This window comes from Protopterus annectens, chromosome 8.part0 (genome assembly GCF_019279795.1).
Source record: "Protopterus annectens isolate FY-2018-M chromosome 8.part0, PAN1.0, whole genome shotgun sequence".
NCBI classification, from domain to species: Eukaryota; Metazoa; Chordata; order Ceratodontiformes; family Protopteridae; genus Protopterus; species Protopterus annectens.
The window spans coordinates 976,068,495-976,094,870 of record NC_056741.1 but is presented as its reverse complement, the minus strand read 5'-3'; the positions used below and the strand labels follow the sequence as shown (position 1 = coordinate 976,094,870).

General features: G+C 37.8%; 1 protein-coding gene across 1 annotated transcript in view; it reads right to left on the bottom strand.

Moving 5' to 3' along the window:
• IGLON5 (IgLON family member 5) overlaps positions 1 to 26,376 on the bottom strand; it is a 1,615,534-nt gene that overhangs the window by 588,332 nt on the left and 1,000,826 nt on the right. The window contains exons 7-8 of the mRNA XM_044079340.1: positions 11,829 to 11,960; positions 1,179 to 1,299 (exon numbers count right to left, since the gene is read on the bottom strand). Of these exons, the coding sequence (XP_043935275.1) occupies positions 1,179 to 1,299; positions 11,829 to 11,960 (253 nt within the window). The remainder of the gene's footprint in view (positions 1 to 1,178; positions 1,300 to 11,828; positions 11,961 to 26,376) is intronic.

The window sequence follows — 26,376 nt, the reverse complement described above, 5'->3', positions numbered from 1 at the left end:
ATATATATATATATATATATATATATTTATATGTGGTTAAAAAAAGGGATATGACAACACTGGGCACATAGGAAAGAAATAAGGACAGTGCCTTAGAGCTGTGCATATATTACAGTGAACAGAGCTGCTAACCACTTAGTCTTGGCCACCGCAGTTAAGTTTCATAAACTCAACCTTTCAAGTACAGTCTCTGTCTCTTAGATCAAAGTTTTATACACTTTCCTCTACTTACTCCCAAAAATTAAATACAATATTCAATTGCTCTTTGTGAACTGGATTCTAATGGTTTAGACATGAACACGCATCCTGCAAGTAGGACCCTAAGAAATGTACCCTTCATTGTTCTGAACAAAACTGTGACAAGAAATCAGAGTAGAAGCAAAATGGTTGAATAAGGACATTCTCATTTTAGTGAAATGAGACATGGAATGCATTCAGTTTGTGAGTATCACACTGAATGAAAAATCAAATGGCCAAACGCCTTTCTGTATAATGTGCAGATATGAATTACTTTATCTATAACTGGGGTCTGCTTTGGTATTCGATTATAAAGCTTATGAAGAAGGCTTTTATTTAGGGTGATGTTTCCTGTTAGGATTAGACTAAAGGTTAGAGTTGTATCTGCTTTTTTCTACTGTTAACTGATTTGGGGGGTTGCCCAAACAAATGAATACTATGAATGATTGTGCAAATAGCTGTGTTGTATGTATTTGTGAGATTCCATGATTAAAAAAAAATTATTTTACAGATTCTTGAACAGGTAATCTTCAGTGATCTGCCCCAAGAGCAACCAAGGCTACAGAATGCAGATTAAAATTGGATCACAGTTTTCTTAACAAGGCATAAATCCATTTAAGTTACTGCTTGGGAAAAAAATCTGCAGTACAATACGCAAAGGAGGCATCATATGCATAAAATAAGAATTGTTCTTTGTTCCTTAAACTGATTGTTAACTCCTTTCAAATCTTTTCCCAGTTCTCCATTATTTTATTAAGTCAGGCAGCCTGTTATAATGGTGAAAATAAATCTATTCGCATAGCTGTATATTGAGAGCAATCTACATGCTACTGAAATGAATGGACAGTTTTCCTGCTATCAAAGTGAAGTGAAAATGTCTTGCCATTATTGTGCATTCATGTTTTGACACAAACATCCCATAATGTATAAAAAGTGCTCACCTTCTATCCTCTTTGTACCAATCAAATTCTGCTGTGGGGACTGCCAAGGCATCACATCGTAGGAGGGCTGTTTTTCCAAGAGCTACGTGTGCATTCGTTGCATCGGTGATTGTGGGAGGATCTGACATAGGAAAGAGCAAATAAGAAAAAAAAAACATAGAATTCAGAGTTCATGTCACACTAGCAAAAGAATCAGAAACTAGCTGTTACCTTTATACAGACACATTGGTTAAGTTTGTACAGAATCAAAATTACCACCAAGGAAACGCATATTTTAAAGTAAATAAACTTGCTATGTTTTTTCTTCATAACCAGACACTCTATACAGTCACTCTGTACAGCATTAGCCTTCATGCCCACATGTTTATAAATTCTTAAAGATATAAACATTACCAAAATGTCTTCCTCTGTGTCAAAAGTCACATAAAGGCTGTAGCTCAACTCATGAAAAATAACTGGAGACATCATGACAAACTGATGTTTTAGAAAATATACTTCATCAAACCATCTGCATAACATTTTCTGCAGAGCTGGTATTCAGGTTTTATGATTCCTGGGTAACACAAACATTGTTTTTTTTTAGGTTTTTTTTTGTTTTTTTTACAGCAAAGTAAAAATCTTGCTGTTGTAATTTATGCATCATTTAAGTAAGAAGAAAATAGCTTTTAGATAACTCAGAATTCACTCATAATGCAACTAGCAGAAATTCACCAAACTACATCTTCTGCTGATGCATAAAATCATTTATTAAATTTCACATAATGCTTACAGGGGGCTTGTCAGGTCTAAAGCAATAAGGACAATGTTTCCTCACCAGAGCAAAAGACAAAAGAAAAGCATGAATATTAAAATGCAGAATCCTGTCGACGTAGGAATTGCTATTCATGTCAAGGAATTACACAGGTAAACTGACAATAGGATAAACCAATAATGGTTTGTGGACATTCCCTGCTGTATTACATCAAAATGATCATATATATTGGATGCCTAGGGCACATCAGGTTTTACAAGATAAGAAAATTGCCTTTCCAAAGACCTATTCATTTTTTAAACTAGAGAACAAACAATGCCTTTCAGCAATGAATAGGCAAGGACTGAGATCCAAATGAAAAACTGGTATGGCATTTGTATACAGACTTTGAAAATGCAACAGCGGACAGGCAGCAAATATTTGACCCTGATAAACAACATGGGTAAATTAATGGCCTCACAGACTGAACGACAAGCTAAAACAAATGGATCAAAAAAAGTAATTAAAGAAAGGAAAGGCTATGCCATTGAAAAAGTAATTTAGTTTCAATAACTAGATACATATTTGTTTCTTAACAGGTAAACCTACATCCGTGGTGGGGCATTTCAATACAACAGTCTGGTTAATGGATATCATCAGAATAACACAGCAGGCAAATGAAGACAGAAGGCTTTCAACCCATAACTACAAGATAAAACTTTGTACCAACACACAACTTCAGTCCTGCATGTTAAACTGTCAGACAGAGATTTACTAAAATCCCACATTCTCCATCAAAACCAGCTCTAGTTTAAAGGTAACTCTTAAAAAGCGAAAGCATTTGCATTGCATTCTTGGACTCTACTGGGATTAACTGTGTCTGAAAGAGGAGCTAATAAATTGCATTTTTACTGAAAGCAAATAAAACAAGTGAATATTTAATTGAGAGATCTGCCAGCTAAGATACTGCTTGTCAGTAATTTTCATTTTTGATTTTTTTTATAGTTTATATATACTTCTTTACTGTTGCTTTACTGCATCATTGCGTTTCTTGATAAATGACAGTCCCCCCCCCCCCCCCGAGTTATAATTGTTTGGTTTAGGGACATTTTGTAATGCATTCTCTGAATCCAAAAATATTAACTATATCAAAGGTGGGAAGAAATAAGAAATAGTATGTTTAATTAAGATAAGAAAATCAAGTCAATATTCAATTGTGCGACCTGTTAGAAGACTGCCTAGTGAGGATCTATAGGATTTTCTCCACTTTACCTACCCTGTCGCTTTTGTGTTCTTAATCCCAAAAATTGTGAAAATGCCCAGCCTTGATTTTAGAAGCATCTCCCACTCTACAATCACCTACTTGTAACAGTTTCTACTGGAAGACCATGCTACAAAAGCCTTCTCCAAAAGGTGATAAAACTTTATCCTCATTTTATACATGTATGGTTGGCAGAGAGGCTAACAGAGTGGTCAACAAAGCACAAAATAAGAAATCAGGGAAACTGTACTATATTCACTAACTCCAGCAGGGTGGCACAAAGAAGATCTGTTTGTTTGGACAGCAACAACAGAAAGCAGGAGAACATTGTCATCAGATGCCATACTTAACAGATGTCAACAACAATTTGTTCAGCAATGCAGAGGACACTAAATGCAAACGGAATTAATAAAACCCCACAGAAGCTAAACTGCAGCATGACGTCTGTGATAAGAGAGGAAGGAAGAGGTGCAACGTGAACTAAGGAAAATGAGGTCAGGGAAAATGTCTGGCTTAGATGAAGTTAGAGTGCATTATGGGGAAAATGTCTCCCGAGGGCACACATCACAGTATGGAGAAAAGGAGGCTTACCCCACATGACTAGAAAACAAGGATTCTAGTGGCAGTATACAAGAATAAATGGGATATTCACAACAGTGGGAGGTTCAGAAGCACAAAACTCCTGTTGAACTGCATGAAAGTGCTGGGTGATTGATGAATGAATACACAGGAATATCAAATAAAATGGGAGAAGAGCAGACCAGCTTCAGATCTGGATGCAACACAAGAATGCATATAACAAATTCCTAATAAAGTTGATTTGATCACTCCTGAGATAGTTCAGAGTCTTAGAAAAATTGTTAGAATTAATGCAGTTCTGTACAGTGAATTAGGGCTCATCTCTGAGCTCACTCTTGTCAGTACTGGTGAAGGACCACATAAGCATACAAGTTAGAGGGAAAAGATCAACAAAAAGTTGCAGCCCTACACCCAGTCTCTGAACAGGAATGTCAGCAAAGGCAGGAGACTAGAATGCAAAAGTGAAGACAATACATGATGAAACGGAGTTCTGGCAAGACAGTGGACATCAAATGGGGGAAATCAGAAGAAGCTCAAAAGTGAGACAGAAAGGAAAATAGTGGAACAAGTTTTATTTCATTTTATTTAAGTTTGCTTACTGGCGTAGTAAAATGATACCAACGGACCATTTGCAAGCACATCCAAGGTGAAGAAATTCACAGAAGAATAAAACAGAACTATTTCACAAACACGGAGTAATCACAGAATGCACAAAGCATGGCGGAAAACTGAATCATTGAGCAAATATTATCAACCGAGAAGAAAAACAAATGTAGATTGATTTTAGTAACAAATATAGGATGTAAAAAGAAGGTGTGAAGACAGGACAAAAGTAGACGTCATGTTGTTGAGGGATGAGTTAGGTGATATGTCCAGTGGAAAAGCACTTACAGTTGCATTTTTGATGAATGTGTTTTTCAAGTTGTGCTCTGAAAGTGGAAAAGAAGAGATTTGTTTTAGGTGAAGGGGTAGGAATTGCCATAATGTAGATGCAAAAGTGGAGAAAGACTTGTTGGTACACTGCAGTTTGGTTAGTGGGGGGGGGGTGTTGGAAGAAGTTGTCAAGGTTACAGGGTGGAGTTTCATTTTGGAGTTTGGCAGCAAGAGACAAGGATGGACTTAGGAGAGGTGGTTTGAAAAGGCGATATCCTTGGAGTAGCTTAACTCTGTAAATGACTGAGAACTATCTGAGACTGGAGATGGCAGTGCAATGGTGCCCATGAAGGGGAAGTTGGAAATGAGTCAGCAGATTTTGTTTTCAGTGAAATACAGAGCGGATGATTTTTTTTTTTTTTTAGAGGCTGTGATTATGGTGGGCAGCCAGTGTTTGAACTGAGATAGGAGGACTCCTTTGCCTCTTGCAGCTCTAGCTAGTATGGGGAGAGAAAGGGAGATACTTTTAGGACCAGAATAAAAGAGACGTGATCTTTTTACTGGTGTTGTCTATGTGATTATAGAAGTAGAGTTACTGTTCCAGCATTAAATCCAGGTATTTAAAAGATGTGATGATTTCTGTTGAGGTAGCATTGAAATCTGTGAGGCTGAGAGTTTTAGGAGTTTTGTTTAGCTTTTGCGAGATTCCAAATATCATGTTTTATTTTGTAGTAGTTTAGGAGTAGCTTATGGTTGGTTAGCCAAGAATTAATGGCATGGAAGTCAGTTTAAAGCTTAGTTTAAGAAGATGAATAGCAGAGATGTGATCAAAGATTATCCATGTCATTGGCATAAAGAGTGGTGAGACAGTTAGGGAAACAGAAAGATAGTTTGCTGGCAAAAGACTGAAAGCAGCAGTGGGGTGAATATGGAGCCCTAGGACTCTCCTTTGGTAAAGGGTGCTTGATGTGATAGACATGAGTCAGTTTTGACTGTAAAATACACTTCTGATAAGAAATTTTTAAAACAGGTGACACTGTTGGAGCTTTATCTGATTTCTTGGTGGGAGTGAAGGAGGAAGAGGTGGTGTATGTGATCAAAACTTTTGGTTAGGTAAATAAAGAGTGCACCTGAAAGTTTCCTTTATCTATGTCGAGTAGGATCATATCTGTATATGGCCATAATGTTGTCATTCTGGTACTGCCAGCCCAGTATCCATGCTGTTCAGGAGCAATGAGATGTAATTAGCGGTGCGTATTAATGACCAGTACAGAGAACCCTTGTGGGTAGGTAGGGCTCTCACTCTCTCTCTCTCTCTATATATATATATATATATATATATATATATATATATATATATAGATATATAGATATGGGATCAGTACTTTTCACTGAAGCAAAAATAGCCGGGCATACTTCCGCGAAAGGGCTTTTTACTGAAAAAAGCACTTTCATGGAAGTATGCCTGCAGCTAGAGGGAGTTGTGGGGGAATGACTGTTGCAAAGATCTTACCATGGTGTGGATAAGGGAATATTCCCTTTTCCCTCACTGTAGTGTGATCTCGCAGTGAGAATATTAAAGTAGGGGGGGTGTGGGGTCCCCCACATGGGGGGTACAGGGGGGCTTGCCCCCTCTGCATAAAAGTAGATTTACTGTTTGTTTGTTTTTTTTAACACACTTTAATGAAAGCGCTTTTGTTAAAGTGTGTTCAGTGATTGTGGATTTGGACTATTGAACTTTCGTTCAATAGTCCTAGATCCATGTATATATATCTATATCTATATATATATATATATATATATATATATATATATATATATATATATATATATACATCATCATCCTCATCTTTTTTCGGCTGTTCCTGTTAGGGGTTGCCACAGCGGATCATCTGTTTCCATTTCTTCCTGTCCTCTGCTTCATGCTCTTTCACACCAACCGCCTGCATGTCCTCTCTCACCACATCCATAAACCTTATCTTAGGCCTTTTTCTTTTCCTCTTACCTGGCAGCTCCATCTTTAGCATCCTTTTTCCCAATATACCCAGCATCCCTCCTCAGCACATGTCCAAGCCAATGCAATCTCGCCTCTCTTGCTTTGTCTCCATACTGTCCAACCTGAGCTGACTCTCTAATATACTGATTCCTAATCCTGTCCATCCTAGTCACACCCAGTGCAAATCTTAACATCTTTAACTCTGCCACATCCAGCTCTGACTCCTGCCTTTTTGTCAATGCCACCGTCTCCAACCCATATAAGATAGCTAGTCTCACTACCCTCTTGTAGACCTTCACTTTCACTCTTACTGGTACCCGTCTGTCACTAATTACTCCTGACACTCTTCTTCGCCCATTCCACCCTGCCTGTACTTTCTTCTTCACCTCTCTTCCACACTCACCATTACTCTGAACTGTTGATCCCAAGTACTTAAACTTATCCACCTTTACCAACTCTACTCCCTGCATCCTCACTATTCCTCTACCCTCCCTCTCATTTACACACATATATTCTGTTTTAGCCCTGCTGACCTTCATATCTCTCCTCTCTAAAGCATATCTACACCTCTCCAGGGTCTCCTCAACCTGGTCCCTACTCTCACTACATATCACAATGTCATCTGCAAACATCATAGTTCACGGGGCCTCCTGTCTGATCTCATCTGTCAACCTGTCCATCACCACTGCAAATAAGAAAGGGCTCAGAGCTGATCCTTGATGTAATCCCACCTCCACCTTAAACGTATCTGTCACTCCCACCGCAGTCCTCACCAATGTCACACTACCCTCGTACATATCCTGTACCACTCTTACATACTTCTCTGCCACTCCCGACTTCCTCATACAATACCACAACTCCTCTCTCGGCACCATGTCATATGCTTTCTCTAAGTCCACAAAGACACAATGCAACTCCTTCTGAGCTTCTCTGTATTTCTCCAACAACACTCTCAGAGCAAACATTGAATCTGTAGTGCACTTTTTTGGCATGAAACCATACTGCTGATCACTAATCATCACCTCCCTTCTTAATCTAGCTCGGTTAGACACACACACACACACACACACACACACACACACACACACACACACATATATATATAGGTAATATATTAGTTTGTATGCCATAACTAGTTGAGAGTATCTTATGCAGTTGATAAGCTGTAGCCAGTTTAGCGGTTTTAAGGCTTGGCAGCAGTAGGTTTGGTGTGCAGATCTGCTAGCAAAATCAGCTGCTTTTCTGTAACAGGAGTCTAGTTTGTATTTTAGGGTAGACCTTATGTGTTAATGATAGGTGAGGCATATATGATGGCTTGAAGCAAGTAGCATGAGATCAGGGTTTGTCTTGCTAGGTCTGTAAGGTACATACCTCTCAACCTCTTTGTGCAAGAAATATGGACACAGCCTGACAAAAAGGGGTGATAAAAATAGGGAAATATTTTAAATATCGCTCTTGTAAACTTAGAACATTGCTAGACTAACACGGTTTGTTTTAACATACATTTCCTGAAGGATTTTAAGTCTGAAACACAAAAGTATGTAATTATTTAGTGACTTCAGACCTCAGAACATCCCAGTGATTGCCACAAAATCACAAGTTTTATGAGGAACAGACCAAAAGAATGAGCCAAAAATCTGGACATTCTGTGAAAATTTGACAGTTGAGAGGTATGTCACTGTTTTGCCTTTAAATGGAGCCAAGGTTCTTGTGGCTCTTTTTAATTGGTTGAAGAATATGTTGACCAAATGTAAGATCATTATCTATTGTAATGCCCAGTAATTTAGTATGTGGTACTACTTCAATTTTATTATTATTAATTGTAGATGTAACCAAGAAGGACTGTTTTTGGTTGAGATAATGTAAACAGCATCAGTTTTGGTTTATCGGGATTAAGGAGTCGGTTTGAAATTTTCAGCCAGGTTTTGGTTGAGGAGAAAGAAATCTGAGTGATTTCTTGGAGTCTATATATTGCAGTGGGCTATACATATTAAAGCTGAATCATCAGAATATTGTACTACATTTGCTTTGTCTACGACAATGTGAAGCTTGTTTATAAAAATATCAAAGAGGGGGTCCTAGTCTAAAGCCTTGAGGGATTCCTATGGTAAATGAAAGCGAGGAAGAGAGGTCCTGTTGCCTTCCAGATAGGAACTGTTTAAGAAAGAATTGAGAGAGAGACATGTATAGAAGAAAGTTTAGTGAATAAATGTTGGTATGATAGTGTCTAAAGAATAAGTTAGGAATACAATTAACACTAGGTTTCCATTGTTCCTATCGAAGTGTGTAGTGTTTGTGAAGTGGAGGAGGGTGGTAGTCGTGCTGTGGTGGGGTCCAACAGCCATACCTCTCAACCTTTCAGCACATGAAATCTGGACAAAGCTAAAAATAATGAGGGGACAAAGCCCAAAAACAGGGACAGATTTTAAAAATCACTCCTATAAACTTAGAAAGTTTTTATGATTACAGATATTGAATTATTATGTATTTTCTGAAGAATTTGAAGTCTGAAACTCAATGTCATTATTTAGCATTATTTAGTGAGTTCAAACCTCAATAATTTGCCAGAAAACTATAAATTTCATATAGAACATACCAAAAATATGATGCAAAAAATCTGGACATTCTGTAAAAATATGGACAGTTGAGAGGTATGCTGACACCATTCTATGTTTCCAAAGAGCAGATTTGAAATTAGGTGATGTAGAAGCTTAGCATGAATATATTTTTCAAGTATTTTTGATAGGGGAGAGAACTGCAATGGAACTGTAGTTTTTAAGCTCTGTAGATGTGCCACCTTTATGCAAAGGTACAATAATGCATTTTTTTGCAGACAGAAGGAACACATTTTTTGTATCTAGATCTATTTATCAATACAGAAACTGGAATAGCACTTGCATCTGCAGCCATTATTAAGTAGTCTGATGGTAATCTACAAACTGACTACTCTCAGGCAATATCTACCTTATACCTATCTGCTATTAAGAAACAGAGGCAAATCACAGTTGATCAAACCTGCCAGATTATAATCCACACTAAATCAAAGGAATAACAATGCATTTCCTGAGCGAAGGCCAAGTCCCCATTTCATTAACTGACACTGCAATTCACTCCTTTAGACTGTTAACACCAGTATACAATTTAGTTTGTAAATCTTTACACCTTCAATCCCTAACTGATCAAGAAACTGTTCTGACAAAATTACAAATGCTTCTCATGGTTATACAGTCTCAGAAAATGTCTTCATTAATCCAGAGGTACTTAGTAGGCTTTTATTCTGTGAGGATCCTAAGAACCCCTAGCCTTACATTTTGTAGGCAAATATCTAACAGATGGGCAGAGAAAGCAAATGTTAGATACATTTTGCCTCTATCCATGAGGTACAAGGGTGCTACACTGGGGTGAATTTGTGGCTACCCTGTGTGGTCAAATTCACTGTATCAAGAGCCCATCTATATTCTGTTCCATTAAGTTATGAAGGGGGGAACAACACTTAAGCAATTATATTATAGTGTTTCTGAATCATTTATGACCAATGGAAGGTGGTATTTGCATGTTCATAAGTACTAACTGGGTTATTGATCCATGAGGATCTTTAGAAACCCAGCCATACATCCCCACAAAGTTTATAGCTCTTATAATTTAAGTACAAATATCCCAGAAATGAGCACAGCATTTACATGTTGCTCCTGCCCATGAGGAATAAGGGTACCATCCATTGCTGAATGTGCTATTACCATCCATTTTTCCAGATTACCTTTGAATAACATAAAAGAAGCATTTTGTTTTATGTGGCGAAGAAGGCGATTAAAAAGAAGTGATATTCTCTGTGATACATCTGTCTCCCTCCAATATATTTTATATATGCTGCAAAAGAATTTGAGATATTGCATAGTACAGACTGCTGTTCCTACAAACTAAATTAAAACTGAGCAATGGGTACCGCCCCACTGCATAGCAGTCATTGTCAATCACAAAGGGGTGTGGTAAAACAGTCTGCAAAATGCTAGCCTTACTCCATGGGGTGCATGGAGTGTAAGATTCATTAATCTTTCACCAAAGCATTTGCACAAAAGTAGATTTGTAGGTTTAAAAGTGATTTCTCATTCACACTTGTTTTACTAAGAATAGATGAAGCACCCACAGAAGCCATCGTTGAGATGCTGAAAGGGTTAAATCTGCTACCTGCTCCATATTCTCATGTGTCCACCTGAACAAGTATTCTGATTTATGTCTGGTAGAGAGGGCTAAAAATACAGTTTGCAAACATAACATAGCCTCCATATGTTATTAACATACTGAATCAAACAGCATTTTCATAGAAGAGTGTTTGAACAAATGAGTATTAATCGATTCCAACAGAAATGTTTACCATACTTATGAATCACAGGTCCCTTACCACAGAACATCATCTATTACTTCTAAAATGCTATCCACAGCTATACTGATGGAAGCAGCTCCATAACATAAAAGTAAAGCTCACCTCCTAAGTATATTATTTTTACGGTGCAATCACAGATACATGAGATGCAACGTTCATACAAGATTATGCAGTCAGTACTACACTTGGGTTTAACATAAGCTGTCTAATTCAAAACAAGAGGTCCATCATCTATTTGAATAGCTCTTTCTGCATCACAGATAATACACAAATATCTGTCCTACTTGAACTCATGGTTTTCGATATAACAGTCAGGCACAATGGGGAATAAGAAAAATGTGCTATATGTCAAGTACTATGCATTCTCCTTTCACTGATCGTAACTCTATGCAAGGAGTCAGGCTTGAAAAGGAAATGTGGGCATCCTGCAGAGCAAGAAACGACAGACGCCTGGACACAATGAAATATTACGCAAGCAATTCACGCAGTTTCAGTGCAGTTACATTGTCATTAATGGGAAACCAAATATGCATTAATAACTGGAGTAGTGCAAACTGGGAAACAGTTTAATATCACTTTTAGTTTCTAACTGTGAGAACAAAAAGACTTCACATGTTTATCTGACAAATAGTAATATTTTAATTGAGCAATAACTGTCTTATCTAGTCTGTGCACTGCAACAAATACCCAAATGTTTATTCATTGTACTCAAAAAGCACACTGAACCTTTTATTTCAGTTTAAAATATGCTTGTATTTCCCACCATAAAAGAAAAAAAAAATCAGTAATACTTTGTCAAGTCCTCAAAAGTAGCCAAATGCAGCTCTTACAGTTTACTGTGATTTGCACTTTCTTGCTGTCCGATGACATGACTCCATTAGCTGCAATACATTCATATTCTCCTGCTTGCTGTCGATTGATGTCAGTAATCTCCAGATATTCACCTTCATTAGTGTAGCCTCCTGGGGAGAGAAAGCAAAAAAATGAGTAACAGGAGAAAAGGTACACAACAGCGTTTTATACATGCTGTCTTCAGGGAAAATGCTGCATTTGTAATACCATGCTACCCAACATTAATACTGCTCTTCAGAATTGCTACCAAACCTGAATTAGACTGAAGCAAATTAATTGTGTAACATTACTTTTTTGTGATGTATATAACATATTTCTGGAAGCTGGTATGGCTGCTTTTATGACTTTACTCATAACAGCAATCCACAAGCTTCACATGTGGCTTTAGAGGATGAGTTGTTAGGGGCGAGGTACAGGAACAGCATCTGATTTCACGGAGTTGGTGAGTTTAACAGGGCAGACACATGTATTCACCAGTCTTTTGAAAATGTTCACTGACATCTAGTATTACAAGTAGAAAAGTCATACAATGGATATACAACAATATTTCAGAAAGAAAAGTTACTCCAGTATTACCTTTGAATCTTTTCCTCAAGTACTAATATGTGTTTGCAAAGAAAACAGACTAGCTGCCGTAACTGGCCAGGTACACACCAGCGGGAATGCACTAAAAGGCTCACCCCTCATGGTAATTACCTTCTGCAAGTAGGTCAGTTACAGCGATGGTGATAACATCCATTTCAGAGGCAGCTGTGGTCCCAGTGAAAAAGGCCTCCTTATTTGCTCATTAGCATGTCTTTAAATTACACACTAGTTAACACTAGTGCTGTCAGCTCTGCTGGGGGTAGTGTCCTCCCTAGTAACTCATGCATTGCATTGTCAAAGCCTCCCCCCACAAACACACACACACACACACACACACACACACACACACACACACACACACACACACACACACACACACACACCCTCACTCACACATACAGGTTGAGACCCATACCTCAGTCAGGGGGAAACACTCATCGATTCACTAGTAGAAATATAAATGAACACACACACACACACACCTACACCCATACACACCTACACACACACACACACACACACACACACACACACACACACACACACACACACACACACACACACATATACACACACACACACAAAACCCCACCCATCTTTACTGACCTTGCTTGCACCATGACTGCTTCTGTAGGAGTGAATGGGTAACTTCCAACTTTTGACAATGTTCACTTTTTCATTCAATAATGAAATTTTACAGAACTGAGTTGCTCAGTAGCATAAATTGGGAGCCGCTGTCATTTCTAGGGTAGAGCACATCATTAATTAGTATTAGCCGCAGTGCCAGATTGTCACATTATCATGCAGCTCTGCCCACAAGATAGCCCTCCATAATAAGGCCCTCACTAGTAGGAAATCTCAGTGGTAAGGCAGTCTAAGAACTATAAAGGCTAACTGCAAGAGGTAAAAATGTATGTGAAAGGTTTCCTCCTCACCATAACCCTTTCTAAGCCCCAGACACTACAGTCAAATTCATTACACTTTAGTGTAGTACCAAATTTCTAGAATGTAAGTAATCCAGGTTTTTTATGAACCTGGCTTATTCTAATGCACGTGCATAAAGGCACATACATACTCAAGTGTGCGTAGACACACGCACACACACACACACACGCACACACACACACACACACACACACACACACACACACACACACACACACACACACACACACACACACACACACACATTTTGACAAGATGAATGAAGAAAACATGTTATGTGTCTGCAAGTGTGAGTATTCCCAAAATAGTTAGGTAAACATTATGTATTATTGTAACAAGATTGATTGCTAATGATGATGGTACATAATTAAGCAACCCAGAGGGCAAGAATAAGGTAATTTGTTCCTTAACTGGAGACTTCAAGAGGGTGAGCTGCAGCTTGCCAAGAAGACTTTGAAAACATGGCAAATGATAACTCAGGGATAACATGGTAAATTCTACCTGAAAGAAACATATGGAGGCTGTGAGAGAAGTAATATTATTTGACGTAAAATGAGAAGTAGTACTGTTTTGTTCTTCCCAAGTGGCCTATGAATATTTGCTTTTCCTGTCATTTTGCAAATATATGTATTTATTTATTTTCCCTTACAGTGGACTCCAGAGAAAGAGTATGATAGAAGTATATGTTTAGACAGCACTCACTGCATCTCATCAGTATTTATTTGCACTTTTGTGCCATCAACAGTTTATCTACTTCCTTGGTTCTCAACAAATCTACTGAAATTCTTGAAATTCCATCATAATTATACTAGTCACTAAAAATTAAAGCCTACACACTGCACATACAAAAGGAGATACTGACAGCCCCCTCCAAAAAACATTGCATCAAAAGCATCCCCAAACTGCAGGGTCTATATTAAATCAGCGAACGCTTAAAAAAGCTAATGCTGATTTAACGACCCCATGTAAGTGAAAGCTTACAATCCAGGACACTTAGAACAGTGATTTTTTTTTTCCCAGGGAAAAAAATTGCTGTTCCAAAACAGAAAAAAAAACCTTTAAAACATTATATAAAGTGTGGGGGGGGGCTTCACCCCCACATCCCCCCAACATGCGGAGCTGTGCACCCACACGCCCCTACTTAAATACACCAACACCAAGATTGCACTACAATGATAAAAACAGCAAAATAGCGAAGGTGGCCAAGCGATTTCTTTCCCAGGGAAAGAATTTGCTTATATACTGTTTCGGTATTCTGCCATTTTGTGCTTTCAAGTTCGATCAAGGCGTATTTGAAAGAATGCGTCTTCGATCATATAATAGGGAACCAAACTGCATCAATTCTTAGCTTAGTTTGCAACTTCTAAATAAAACAAAGTACTGACCACATTTTCCTATTATCACAGTTTAACAAAGAAAACACTTTATACACGACATGCAGACAAAAGAAATACTGACATCTTCCAAACACTCTATCCCACCAAAAACAACCCCATAATCTCAAACCTACATACATTTTAATTTAGACAAGATAAATGAAAACAAACTGAAATACAGTCTGCCATTTCCACTAGTTACAATGTAAATTAAATTAACATGTTGCCCATACAAATTTTACACACACACACACACACACACACACACACACACACACACACACACACACACACACACACACACACACACAAACACAACCCTCTAAAACAACACTGCTCACTTAAAACATCTTCATTTTTTTTCTTAGGAAACAAACAAATGTGAAAACAAAACAATAAAGAAATAGAGAAAAACAAACCCCAAGTAGCCAATCTAAAACATTACTGGCAAAAATAGACACAATTATTACCATTTAAATTTACTAAAAGGAAACCAACTTAAACACGTAGTTAAATTATAAAGCTAACACATCTTATCATATACCTCACTAAACTATAAACAAATATGAAATACATGATTTGTCAATTTTAAAAAGGCATAAAAATGGCCTTACAAACATAAGGAGAAATCATTCATGATACAGCGTATTCACAAAAACATAAGCAAAGTGCTTAAACCTTTGCTCATTAAAAACTTTTGCTATTAATGTAGCCCACTGAAGTCAATCAGATATAGTACTCAAAGAAATGCAGAAATAAATGGGGTCTGTTTCTTGAAATATCTTATTACTGTAAGATTAGGATATGTTCCATGACATGTAGCTTTTTTTTTTTAAATACATTTCTTTATCAGGGTAGACCACAGATCTCAAACACCATTTTCACGCTCAAATCAGGTAAACAGCATTACACAATCGACACACATAAATGAGTTTTTAGATTTACAATAGGTACATGAACATTGCAACTGAATAATCTTTAGCAAATATACAATATTGTAACTGGCATTTAGTTGTGAAGGAAAATAGGTATATATGGTTGAGTCCCAAGCTCTTGAAAACACTTTGTTAACGCCAGGGCATTCAGTACATTGTAGCTTATGTAGGCTTCTGCCCACACTCAACCTCAAATATAAGGATAGGCAAGCAGCTGTTGGTAAGGAGCAGATTGAGGATTTTAGGCTTAGGAGTGGAATATTATGCTCAGGAAGTAGGAAAGGTTTAGGCTTAGGAAGTGGGAAAGGATTTTAGGCTTAAGGAGTAGGACGGAGTTTTAAGTTTAGGGAGTGGGAAGGGGAGGCTACATTTAGAGAATGTGAGAGGAGTTTTAGAATTAAGGAGTGGGCAGGGAATTTAGGTTTGGGGTTTGAGTTTTAATTTTAGGGAGCAACTGAAGACTTTAGGGTTAGGGAGGGGGAGTGGATGTTTAGGTAAAGGGAACAGGGACTTGAACAGGGAAGTATGTTAGCATTTTATGGTTAGAATTCAGATTAGCATAGGGATATACAGTTGTATACAGTTGGATATGGGAATGTCTATGCACAAGTAGGAGATTGGTTGGGGGAGTTCAAGCACATGGTAGTGTGTTCCTACACTATATACTATACAGATAAACATAACAGATGAGATAAAGAGAGAAAAAATGTGAAAACATAATAAAAAAACAATCAATAATGAATTATAAACAGATTTAAAAAAAAATGTCTATGGAACTTTCCTCAAAAGGCAAGAAGCCCAGCAAAGAAAAACGTTGGTCTTGTGAGAAGTGTAATCAGTATGCAATATGGTTCAAGTCTAACTGTAACACATAAAAAACGCATACAGAAACAGTATCTAAATCTAAATATAAGGTACATATAATTTATTTTATTTTTATTTTACATGTGTTGACCGGGCTAGGATATATGTCCATTTTCAGTAGAGGCCCGGGGAGAAAAGCTCCACATAAAACAAAGCAGAATATTGCAACTACAGATACAGTTCACTTGTCAGACACAATAGTTGTATACAAGGAAACATAGTAATTATGCTAGATAAGAAACAAAATAAAAGGTGAAATATTTTTTTTTCACAGAGTAAACTTGTTATTTATTAAATAACAGTGTGGCCAGTAAAGAGATAAACAATGTTGTGTATGCACTTTTAAATAACAATGGCAAAAACTAAAAAAAAAAAAAAAATGGACGACTTAGTTACTGGTACATAAATAAAACTTATTCTTACATATAAGGCACAATGATTATGCATAGTAAAATATATATTTTCAACATATCTAGACCCAGAGCCTACCTTAACAGCATACAAGCCAAAATATAACCAGACAGCAATACACCTCTACTACAAGTATTCATTACAAGTGTATGGCATTTAATTTTCCATTTAGACGTATTAATACATATGTAGCTTGAGGGAAGGATTTTAATGCAATTTAGTAAGGGGGTGATCTAAGTAGAATGGTTTGATTTGATAATATAATGAAAGGGTGCAAAGGTCTAAATATATATGGAAGAAAAATATTCCTTTTATATCTAAAAATTTTAAATGTATTTTCATTATGATAAGAGCCTGTATTTTTATAATGGGAAAATAGTTTACATTTGAAAGGAGGATTGACAAAAAAGAAACAAATAGTTTCTTTTAAGACAGAGTTTTTTAGTAAGAAACACTTAAACAGAGTTTCAATTAATGCAGCTATTGGGATGTGAAAAAGAAGAGTTATCTAGGGTTATAGAAACTAATTAAAATTGCTACATACTGCAGAAAGCTGCAAGTGTCAATTCTTTGCAAACAGATGAAGAAGAAATGGAGAGACACAGTGCCAAAATGTATTTTCCTGGACTCAGAGAGCTCTACTGTTGATGAGTGCAGCCATGAAATTAAAATATGTCTGATTTTTGCAGGGAATAATATGAAAAGATTTTAGTGTAAAGATATGACATTATCAGCAAATGACCAAATAACCAAACCTACAGTTTTCCTGGTAATAATATATGGCTGTGAAAGTTTATCTATAAATAAGACTATTTGTTAGAAAAATGATGTTTTTGAACTGTGTTGTTGGAGAAAACTATTTGCGCTCAAAGAGGCATTATTGTTCTTTTTCAAGAAGTTATTAATCAATTAATATAATAAGTAATTGTAATAGTAAAATAACGCAATTACAAACTGCAAATAAACAAACTACATGTATGTACAATATATACAGGCCTTAATTTCAAAATGAAGTTGGTAATAGTCCATCAAGAGATTCTTTTTGTTTCTTACATTAATTCCTTAATCATCTGTAACAAGATTCTATTGATAAAAGTTAATAAGATTTATCACTTTCGACCAATGATTATTGGTGAATAGCTTGGGATGAATTTTTTGTTCCTTTACTTTGGATTTTCTTAAGGCTGTTTCTTTTAAGAAGGATATAAATTCCCCCAAAATTAGTAATTTTTTGTTTCTCCGTTTCTTAGTAATACATTTCCTTGCAACTTGTTTGCGTCTTTCGGCTTTTCCCGGTTAGGGGTCGCCACAGCGGAACTCCGGTCCGCTAATGATTGGCAGTAGATTTTTACGTACTGGCTTGACGGGCCTAATGCACAACCTTCAACAAAGGAACACCCGTTCATGCATGTCACTACACAGAAGACGCTCTAACTGAGAATTGAACGGGCAACGTCTAACTGTGAGGCGACAACGCTACCGCAGCACCATTTCCTTGCAACTAATTTTTAGAATTCTGTGGACTGCAAGAAGAGTGAATCAGTCAATACCTAAGTATATAAATCCACACTGTTCATTGGAAGGCCCCATAGTAAACCATAGTAAAAGCAAAGCTCAAATACTATGACTATATAATGTGAAGACAGTATTTACTAGAGAAGATCTTGGTACTGGGAAAGATCAAAGGGGAAAGAAGGAAGTAACATAGGATAAGATGGATGCACAGTTTTAATTTACAATAACATAAAGAAGCAATTCTTGACAGATAGCCCTGTTCTGCTAAAATCCTTGAACTCAGGAAATGTAATATTCACTAAACAATAACAGAAGATTGGTAAGTAAAAGAAAGGGTAAGTATAATATGAAATTTAAAAGACTGAGCGAAGAGAGGAGAAGAAATTATTATGGAAAAAGTTTAGGTATTAGGTAGAGGGAGAGAAGTGCAATTATAATAAAAAAGTGTTACAAAGATTTCTTCCAAAGAAAAGTAAAAGACTAAAGAACTACAGAACCTGTGCCGAGAAAAGAGAGAAGAGTGAAGTAAATGTGCAAAGTGAGGTTATGAAGATGCTGGAACCTTACATGCTAAAGTTGTGCATAAAGCATGGTGAGTAGAAAGTGAAAGTTATGCAAAATGGGCACGAGGCTGAAACTGCAGACAACTAAACAGAAACATCATGAAGTCAAAAAGTGATCTACTCCTGGTGTGAATGGCACTCCATTAGGACCACTAGTAGTAAAAATTAGATAAGGGGAATATTAAACAGCAGGTTTATGGAACCATGGGAAACAATGAATGGAGACAAGGTAAAGATGGGCTGGTTATATTTATTAGTGAGGCACAGAAACATGCAGATCTGCAACACCTACCATGGTACACAGAAATAAATTATAGATAGACCCCTCTCCAGCATTACAATGAGTGAAAATACATTTCTACTTCCAAACAATTCAGAAATATGAATCAGATTTTCTAACTCTTCACTGTGGCATAAACACTAATTATATGTATACCAAAATGACAAAATGAAGTATTTGGATAACTGGATCCATATACCTATGTTGGAGTGTATCTGCACTTTTTTATGTTTTTCTTAGAAAAATCCAATCAAAACTGTGTTCTTAAAGGGAGGAAGTCAACATAATTTTGGTTTCATATTACTTCCTTTATGTTGACAAACCTGAAAAGATTAGAAGGTTAAGTGGGAAGTTGGCAGTTCAAAGAGGTCTTAGGTTATGAGCTGGCAAATGATGAAACAATACATGTACTTAAAAAGCTCATGTGTTTACAGGGCACCTATAGAGTCCCGTATATCACATTCCATATTAAATCTTTCTTAATGAGAAGTGAGAAAAATGTAATGTAAGAGTTACCGGAAATAAAAGACAGACATGAAAAGAATAAGAATGGTACATTTAGAACTAATGTAACATTTCTTTCTTAGGTATGAACTATTTTATGTGAGGTATGATATAGCCTGTGGTGAAAAATGTGAAAAGAAAAGGACGAGCTGACAAAAATCTACAGAAAGGAGAAGAAAGAAACTGAGATGCTTTGTAGCCAAAGCTTGCCGGAAACAAAGAGCATCTGAAGCAAAATCATCCAAACTTTATAGAAAAGAAATTCAGTACCTTGGGCAGTTTTGTGAGTGACCATCTTCATCTCATGGTTTAAGAGATCCATAGGTGCTGAATTTGTGCCTGATATCAAAGTGAAAGTCTGCAGTCCAGAAAACATCTCAGGCTATGTAAGTATAAGTTGTGAAAAGTCTCACAACACTTTTACCCTCTGTAGTAGTGACTTCACTTACAAATCCATTAATGAGCGTTATCTAGAAGCTCCTGGTCTAGCTCCTTCAGTGTCCATTTGAAAAGTGGTTTTATCCAATTAACTTACACATAAATCACACTTGAAAATGAGGAAAAAAACAAAAGAAGTCCCACTGTCAGATACTCCTGGCTGTGAATTATCTTTGTCTCTTCGCCGATCATTGCTCTTCCCTCTTTGTGACTGGGTACCAAATCTCTGTCTTCCTGGCCCTTGCCCTTTATTTCACATATTTTAGAGATGAAAAAATCTGTTTTCATTTATTTATTTTTGAAACTGCATATTCACTATACATATCTAGTTTGTCTTCATCTCCTGAGATGAGCTGCAGTGGCTACCATTAGTTAGTTTAGTGTGAAACACTGCTGACTTAATCACCTATCACAGCCGATAGTTTCATTCTGACTCAGTTCCCAGTGCCATCATGTTACATGTCTTAGTGCAAGCCATTGCCAGGAAGGGGATCTGTCTTGAAAAAGTACTTTTTTACTCTAAAGTAATGCTATTAATTGGTGACCTGGAGTGGACCAACTGTGGGACGCCATCATAATGTGGCCACTTATACAGCTGCGACGTTTGTGTAGATGTTCCTACAAGTTTTGTTTTGCCAGCTTCATATAAGCTACTACATGTTATGAAAGGTGGACTAAAAGGCTACTGCTCATCTCTGACTTTGCATCTCTAGTGGTAAAGCATTATGAAAACTCAACAGGTCTTAGATGTCCGTGTGATCTGTTTTTCAAATAATCAGACTTTATGACCACTAACATCTTTGTTTCCCCCTCAGGTGTTGTACTGTTTTAGCACAGATCTGAAAATGTGTTTCAGTCTGCAGTAATCAACTGTCTGTTATTCCGTTTACATTCCTACATTTTAACAATTGTAGTTATGGGCTGCTGCCCTTTTATTTAATGCATTTGTATCTACTAACACTATACTGTACATCTTAGCAATTAACCTCAATTTTCTTCTCAAAAGAAGCTCCTTCCTGCGCTATCCTGTTTATCCCTTCCATTTTCTTTAATGCCAAGTGCATCTTAAATATTTCTAGTCTTATTTTCTTGCTGGGAAAGAGAGCTCAAGGATTAGGCTGCTAACTTCTTTCCTGACTGCACCTGTTAGATGCCATAATTGCCAGCTTAGAATGGTCTTGTTAGCTGAGTAATAAAAAGAAAATAAATGTTACCAACCAGTTGGATATAATCTGCATTCCCACTGCTTGAACAATTCTGCAAGTAGTAAAATATATTGGCATTTGATGGGATTTCGTGAGCCTTTGAGCGTAGAGATATATCTCTTAACAATCTCTGATGATGCATACAGTACTAATATTTTCACACAAATTCTAAGGATGGGCATAAAACAATAGCAGATTTACTCTCTGATCAAGAGAAATGTATTTTGACTGTATTTCACAAGATAGCAATACTAATGGAGAGCGGGATATTTTCTTTATGTAATACTATGTCAGGTTGACAAACACATCACTGCCTGCAATTCTAAGACTCTGCTGGAGGATATAGAACCAACAACTAAGCTGCTTTTAATTTAGCAACTTAAATGGACAGAAAAAGTTAGCTAGGACTTTGTCAATGTTTCTGGAGCAAAGCTGAAAATCCTTAAGGAGGAATAGTATGCATGTGCTTTAGAATTATCTTAGAAAACAACTTATCTAAGGAAAAAATAAACAAGAGTGGAGCTCTATGGGTACCGGGTGGCCACGGTGGTACAGCGGGTAGCATTGCTGCCTCACAGCAAGAGGTTCTCTGGTTCAATTCTCGGCTGGGGTGCCCTCTGTGCGGAGTCTGCATGTCCTCCCTGTGGTTGCGTGGGCTTCCTCCGGGTGCTCCGGTTTCCTCCCACATCCCAAAGACATGCTGTAGGTGGATTAGACACTCTAAATTGGCCCTAGGTGTGAGTGCGTGCATGTGTGTGCCTTCTGTGGAATGTTGGGCGCCGGGCTGGCAACTCAACACTGTAAAACTCCACTGCCAATCATAAGTGGACAGGTGATCAACTGTGGCAACTCCTAACTGGGAAAAGCCGAAAGAAGAAGATGAAGAAGGAGCTCTATGGGCACCAAAGTTTACGACAGAACTGAGCAGTTTGATAAAACAGTAAGAGACTTGAAAATTAAATTAATAAGACAACAATCTAGAACCCCAGTAGCAACAACTATAATGACAGATGCTTACACATGACAGTAAAATTTACACTTCTTCCATTTTAGCAAGCATGAATTACTAATACTAGTAAAGAAATAGCTTATGTATGATCTGAAGAACATCAAAAGAAAACAGGTTGCAGTTAAAAATCTAATTTTCAATCTCCATGCTCTGAGATGAAAAATTTCATGTCATGGGTTCTAATAGGGATCCTATTTCAGACATAAAACATAGGACCATAACCATAGTGTTAGAGATATAAACTAGTATTACCAGTCAAAAACCTTTCATCATCAATTGTTCAAATCTATGATGAAGACCAAGCCTCTTGCAAACCACAAACATAATTAAAAAACAGAGACTCATCTGTCACACTTCTGGTCCAATTTTCAGAAACAGTATCCCTGTGGTTAGCTTAGAACCAGTCCAAACATGGGAATCAACATTTCTAAATTTAAATCTTCTACAGCAGTACTGAGACTCACGTTCAGCTCTGACACAAACTCATCTGCAATAACCAATAGTAACAGTAATCAAAAGAAATAACAGACCTCAAAAGTCAAACCTTCCTTCTCTTGAATAAAAGTCAGTTTTATATGAATGAAGATCATGCGAATAATGTAGAAAACAAATACTTTTTTATATAAAGACGAGAGACATGAAAGTTAAAAGCTCTAACTGATAAAATCTTATCATTAGAAGAAAAGCAGTTTCAAATAACAACATTTGGCTGACATGTTATAAAAATATATGCAGTTTCTCAGGTATTGAAATGTAGACCCATATAAGTTATAATTTCAGATTTATGTTTTCTGAGTTTACATTGGTTAGTTGCATATTGTTATATCTTCCCTGTAAAATGATGGCTGCATAAATTGCCACTGAAAAAAATCCTTAGTCACGTTCCACTTTAATAAAGAAACAGAACTTCAGAAGATCTTTGATAACCTTTATTGATTCAAACATAAGAAAACAAATGCATCATAACTTTATTAATCATAACTTCATTTCTTTGCACATCATCTAAACATCACATGACCATCCATAAGGACAGCGTAGCGTCGCTCACCCTTGTCGAATAAGCAGCGTCCTCCACATGCTCACTTATTCTTACACTTCAGGCAGCGGTCAACCACTCACCTTCATCCCAAATCCTCATTTCCATCCAAACCACCAGGCGCAAGCAACATTCAACCATTCACTTCCAGTACTCCAGGATTCCTTCCTCCAAAAGTGCACACAAGAGAAGGAAGAGAAGAGGGACAGACCTGTCTATCTTCTCCACCCACCAGCCTAACTCAGGCTTTTCCACCTCACTAACTAAAATCTTTAACCAACTCCTCCAAAAGCAATCCCAGGTTCTAATTAAAAAAGTCCAGACGGAAATCGCTAAGATGGACTCCATCCTGTCTGAACCACATAGGGTCAGCAAAATGATTATACTGTACAGTTCATACTCCCATCACCCTCAATTGCTTCGTCGGCCTGAAATTTGCAAACTACTGCACCCTTTCAACTGCTGAAAACTACTTAGCATTCCTCCAAGTCAAATGAGGAATAATCTCTGACCACACTAAGCACAAACCTAGGTAAAACTTCCTTAAGGCTAAAAGATCCTCCCTTATCTGATAAACCAACTGACACTTTGGCGTCAAACCCAAGTTGTTACCTTCCAGGTGCAGCAGCAAAACTCGAGGTAGCTCAACTTGAGTTTGTATTGCTGTAAATACCTGCAACAACTGATTCCACTTGAGCCCTCTAATGCCATACCATGTAACTCTCCAACCAAACTGGTGTAACCACAACTTTGAAATGTTACTTTTAACAGCAGTCCCACTTGTTGCCCAGTAAACGTACAAATGACCTATGATGAAAATCCTTTTGCCTAGAAAAACAAATGTTAATATTAGAATGAAAAAACACCATCCCTTATCTAATATAATTCAAAAAGGCACTAGAAGACCATCACCCCAACCTCTTAATGACTTCGATTGAACTACCTGCTCTTGCCATATCTGATGCCCTACCCATCTTACAAGAATGAGTAGAAAATCTCTATCCATCCAAACCCATGTTCCCAAAAGCCCTTCTCATGACTGGAATCAAATGTCTCCCTGTTATCTCCCTACCCCCCTTTTGACCGGAAAACTAAATCCTGTGAGTTCCCTTTATGAGCCGCTAACAATCGCCTCGCCCACACCACTGGACACATCTGCTTCATCCTGTCCTTCCCTAAAACTATTTGCACACCCTTGCCTGCCTGATCATTCTTAGATGTCCATAACCTCATGTGAACTGCACCAGGCAGTAACATATCAACATATCATCCATCCAAACCAATGACCCCAACAACTCCGACACCCTAAAGGCCCCAAAGTACATCCAAACACCCAATGTCACACATAAAACATGATCCGCCAATTCCCCAAATACTCTTACCAATCCCTGTAGCAAAACCTTTAAAACCTACCTTGTCACCGGCCAATGCTTGTCCCTGTTCAAACTTTCCTCCCTACCCAGTCCCTTCAACACTCACCCCACCGTCCAGGATTTAGTAAAATCCTGCAATCTCGCCACTTGAGCAAACACACTAATTGCCGCCAAATCCACCTTAACTGGTTTTACCACCTTACCCTGTGTCTCAGCCCCACCTAAATATCGCAACAACAAAACTTTTGAGCATACACTTGCCTTCTTCGGTAACTGTATAACAAACCTATCAAAATTATACAATACCCTACCATAATTCTTCCTGGTGGACACCTCCCAGGACTGTTGCACCAACTTCCTGATCACTGCAGCCCAATTCGACACACCTCGTCTGGCACCACCACAGGGTCCTCTGCTGCCATTGGAGCCAACTGCCAAAACCTGGAAAACTGAAAGCGAGACAAACTATCAGCAATTCCATTTCTCACCCCTGATACATGCATACCTGTGAAGGAAAAAATAAACAACAAACTTTGCAGAACTAACTTACGCAATACCAACAATCAATGCTCAGACTTAGCTGTGTTAACCTGTAAAACTCACAAAACTGCAACATTGTCAGAATTAAAAACTACCCTACTACCCCTCAACCATTCCTGCCACACCACTGATGCCACCAAAATCGGCATTAGCTCCATAAAAGCACACTTCCATTTCTTCATGGCCATGGCAGCACAAACAACTGTCCCCCAAAAAAGGCTCCCATACCAATGCTCCCTGCTTTATCAGTGAACAGCTGTAACTCCCATTGATCTACCCAATTTTGCTGCTCAACCCGAGAAAATCTAAAACCTTCACTGGACCTTCCAACTTGTGGTTGGCCAACGGAACCGCCAGTACCTCGCACATCCTCAAAAACCCACACACTGCCACCGCCACTCCTTCATTCCCTACACCTACCAACAAAAACTCATCCAAATAATACAACACCATCTGCTTATCTACCCACTGCTGCCAGAACCAATGTAGAGCCATGCTAAACTTTTCAAAAGTGGAGCAGACTACTGAGCATCCCATTGGCATGGCTTTGTTAAAATAAAACATGTCCCCCCACCATGCCCAAAAACAGCCAGTCCTCAACTTGAACTGGCAAAAGTTGAAAAAGCAGACTCAATGTCCACCTTCACCAACCATGGATCTTTTAAACCCTGTAATGATGCGGACCACTTCAACCAATGACACAAAACTCACCTTAGCCTCCTCCACTGAAATGAAATCATTGACAGACTTCACCTCAAGGTAAGACAAATGGTGAATCAAACACAATTCCCCGGGTTCTTATTAGGTACCAATCTCAATGGTGAGACCTTAAAACTGACAAATGGAGGGCTATTAAATGGGCCCAATAACCGGCCTGCCTGTCACTCTTTCTACATCAAAGCCTCCAAAATATCCTCCCTCCACCACACTAATCTCAAATTTCTCCC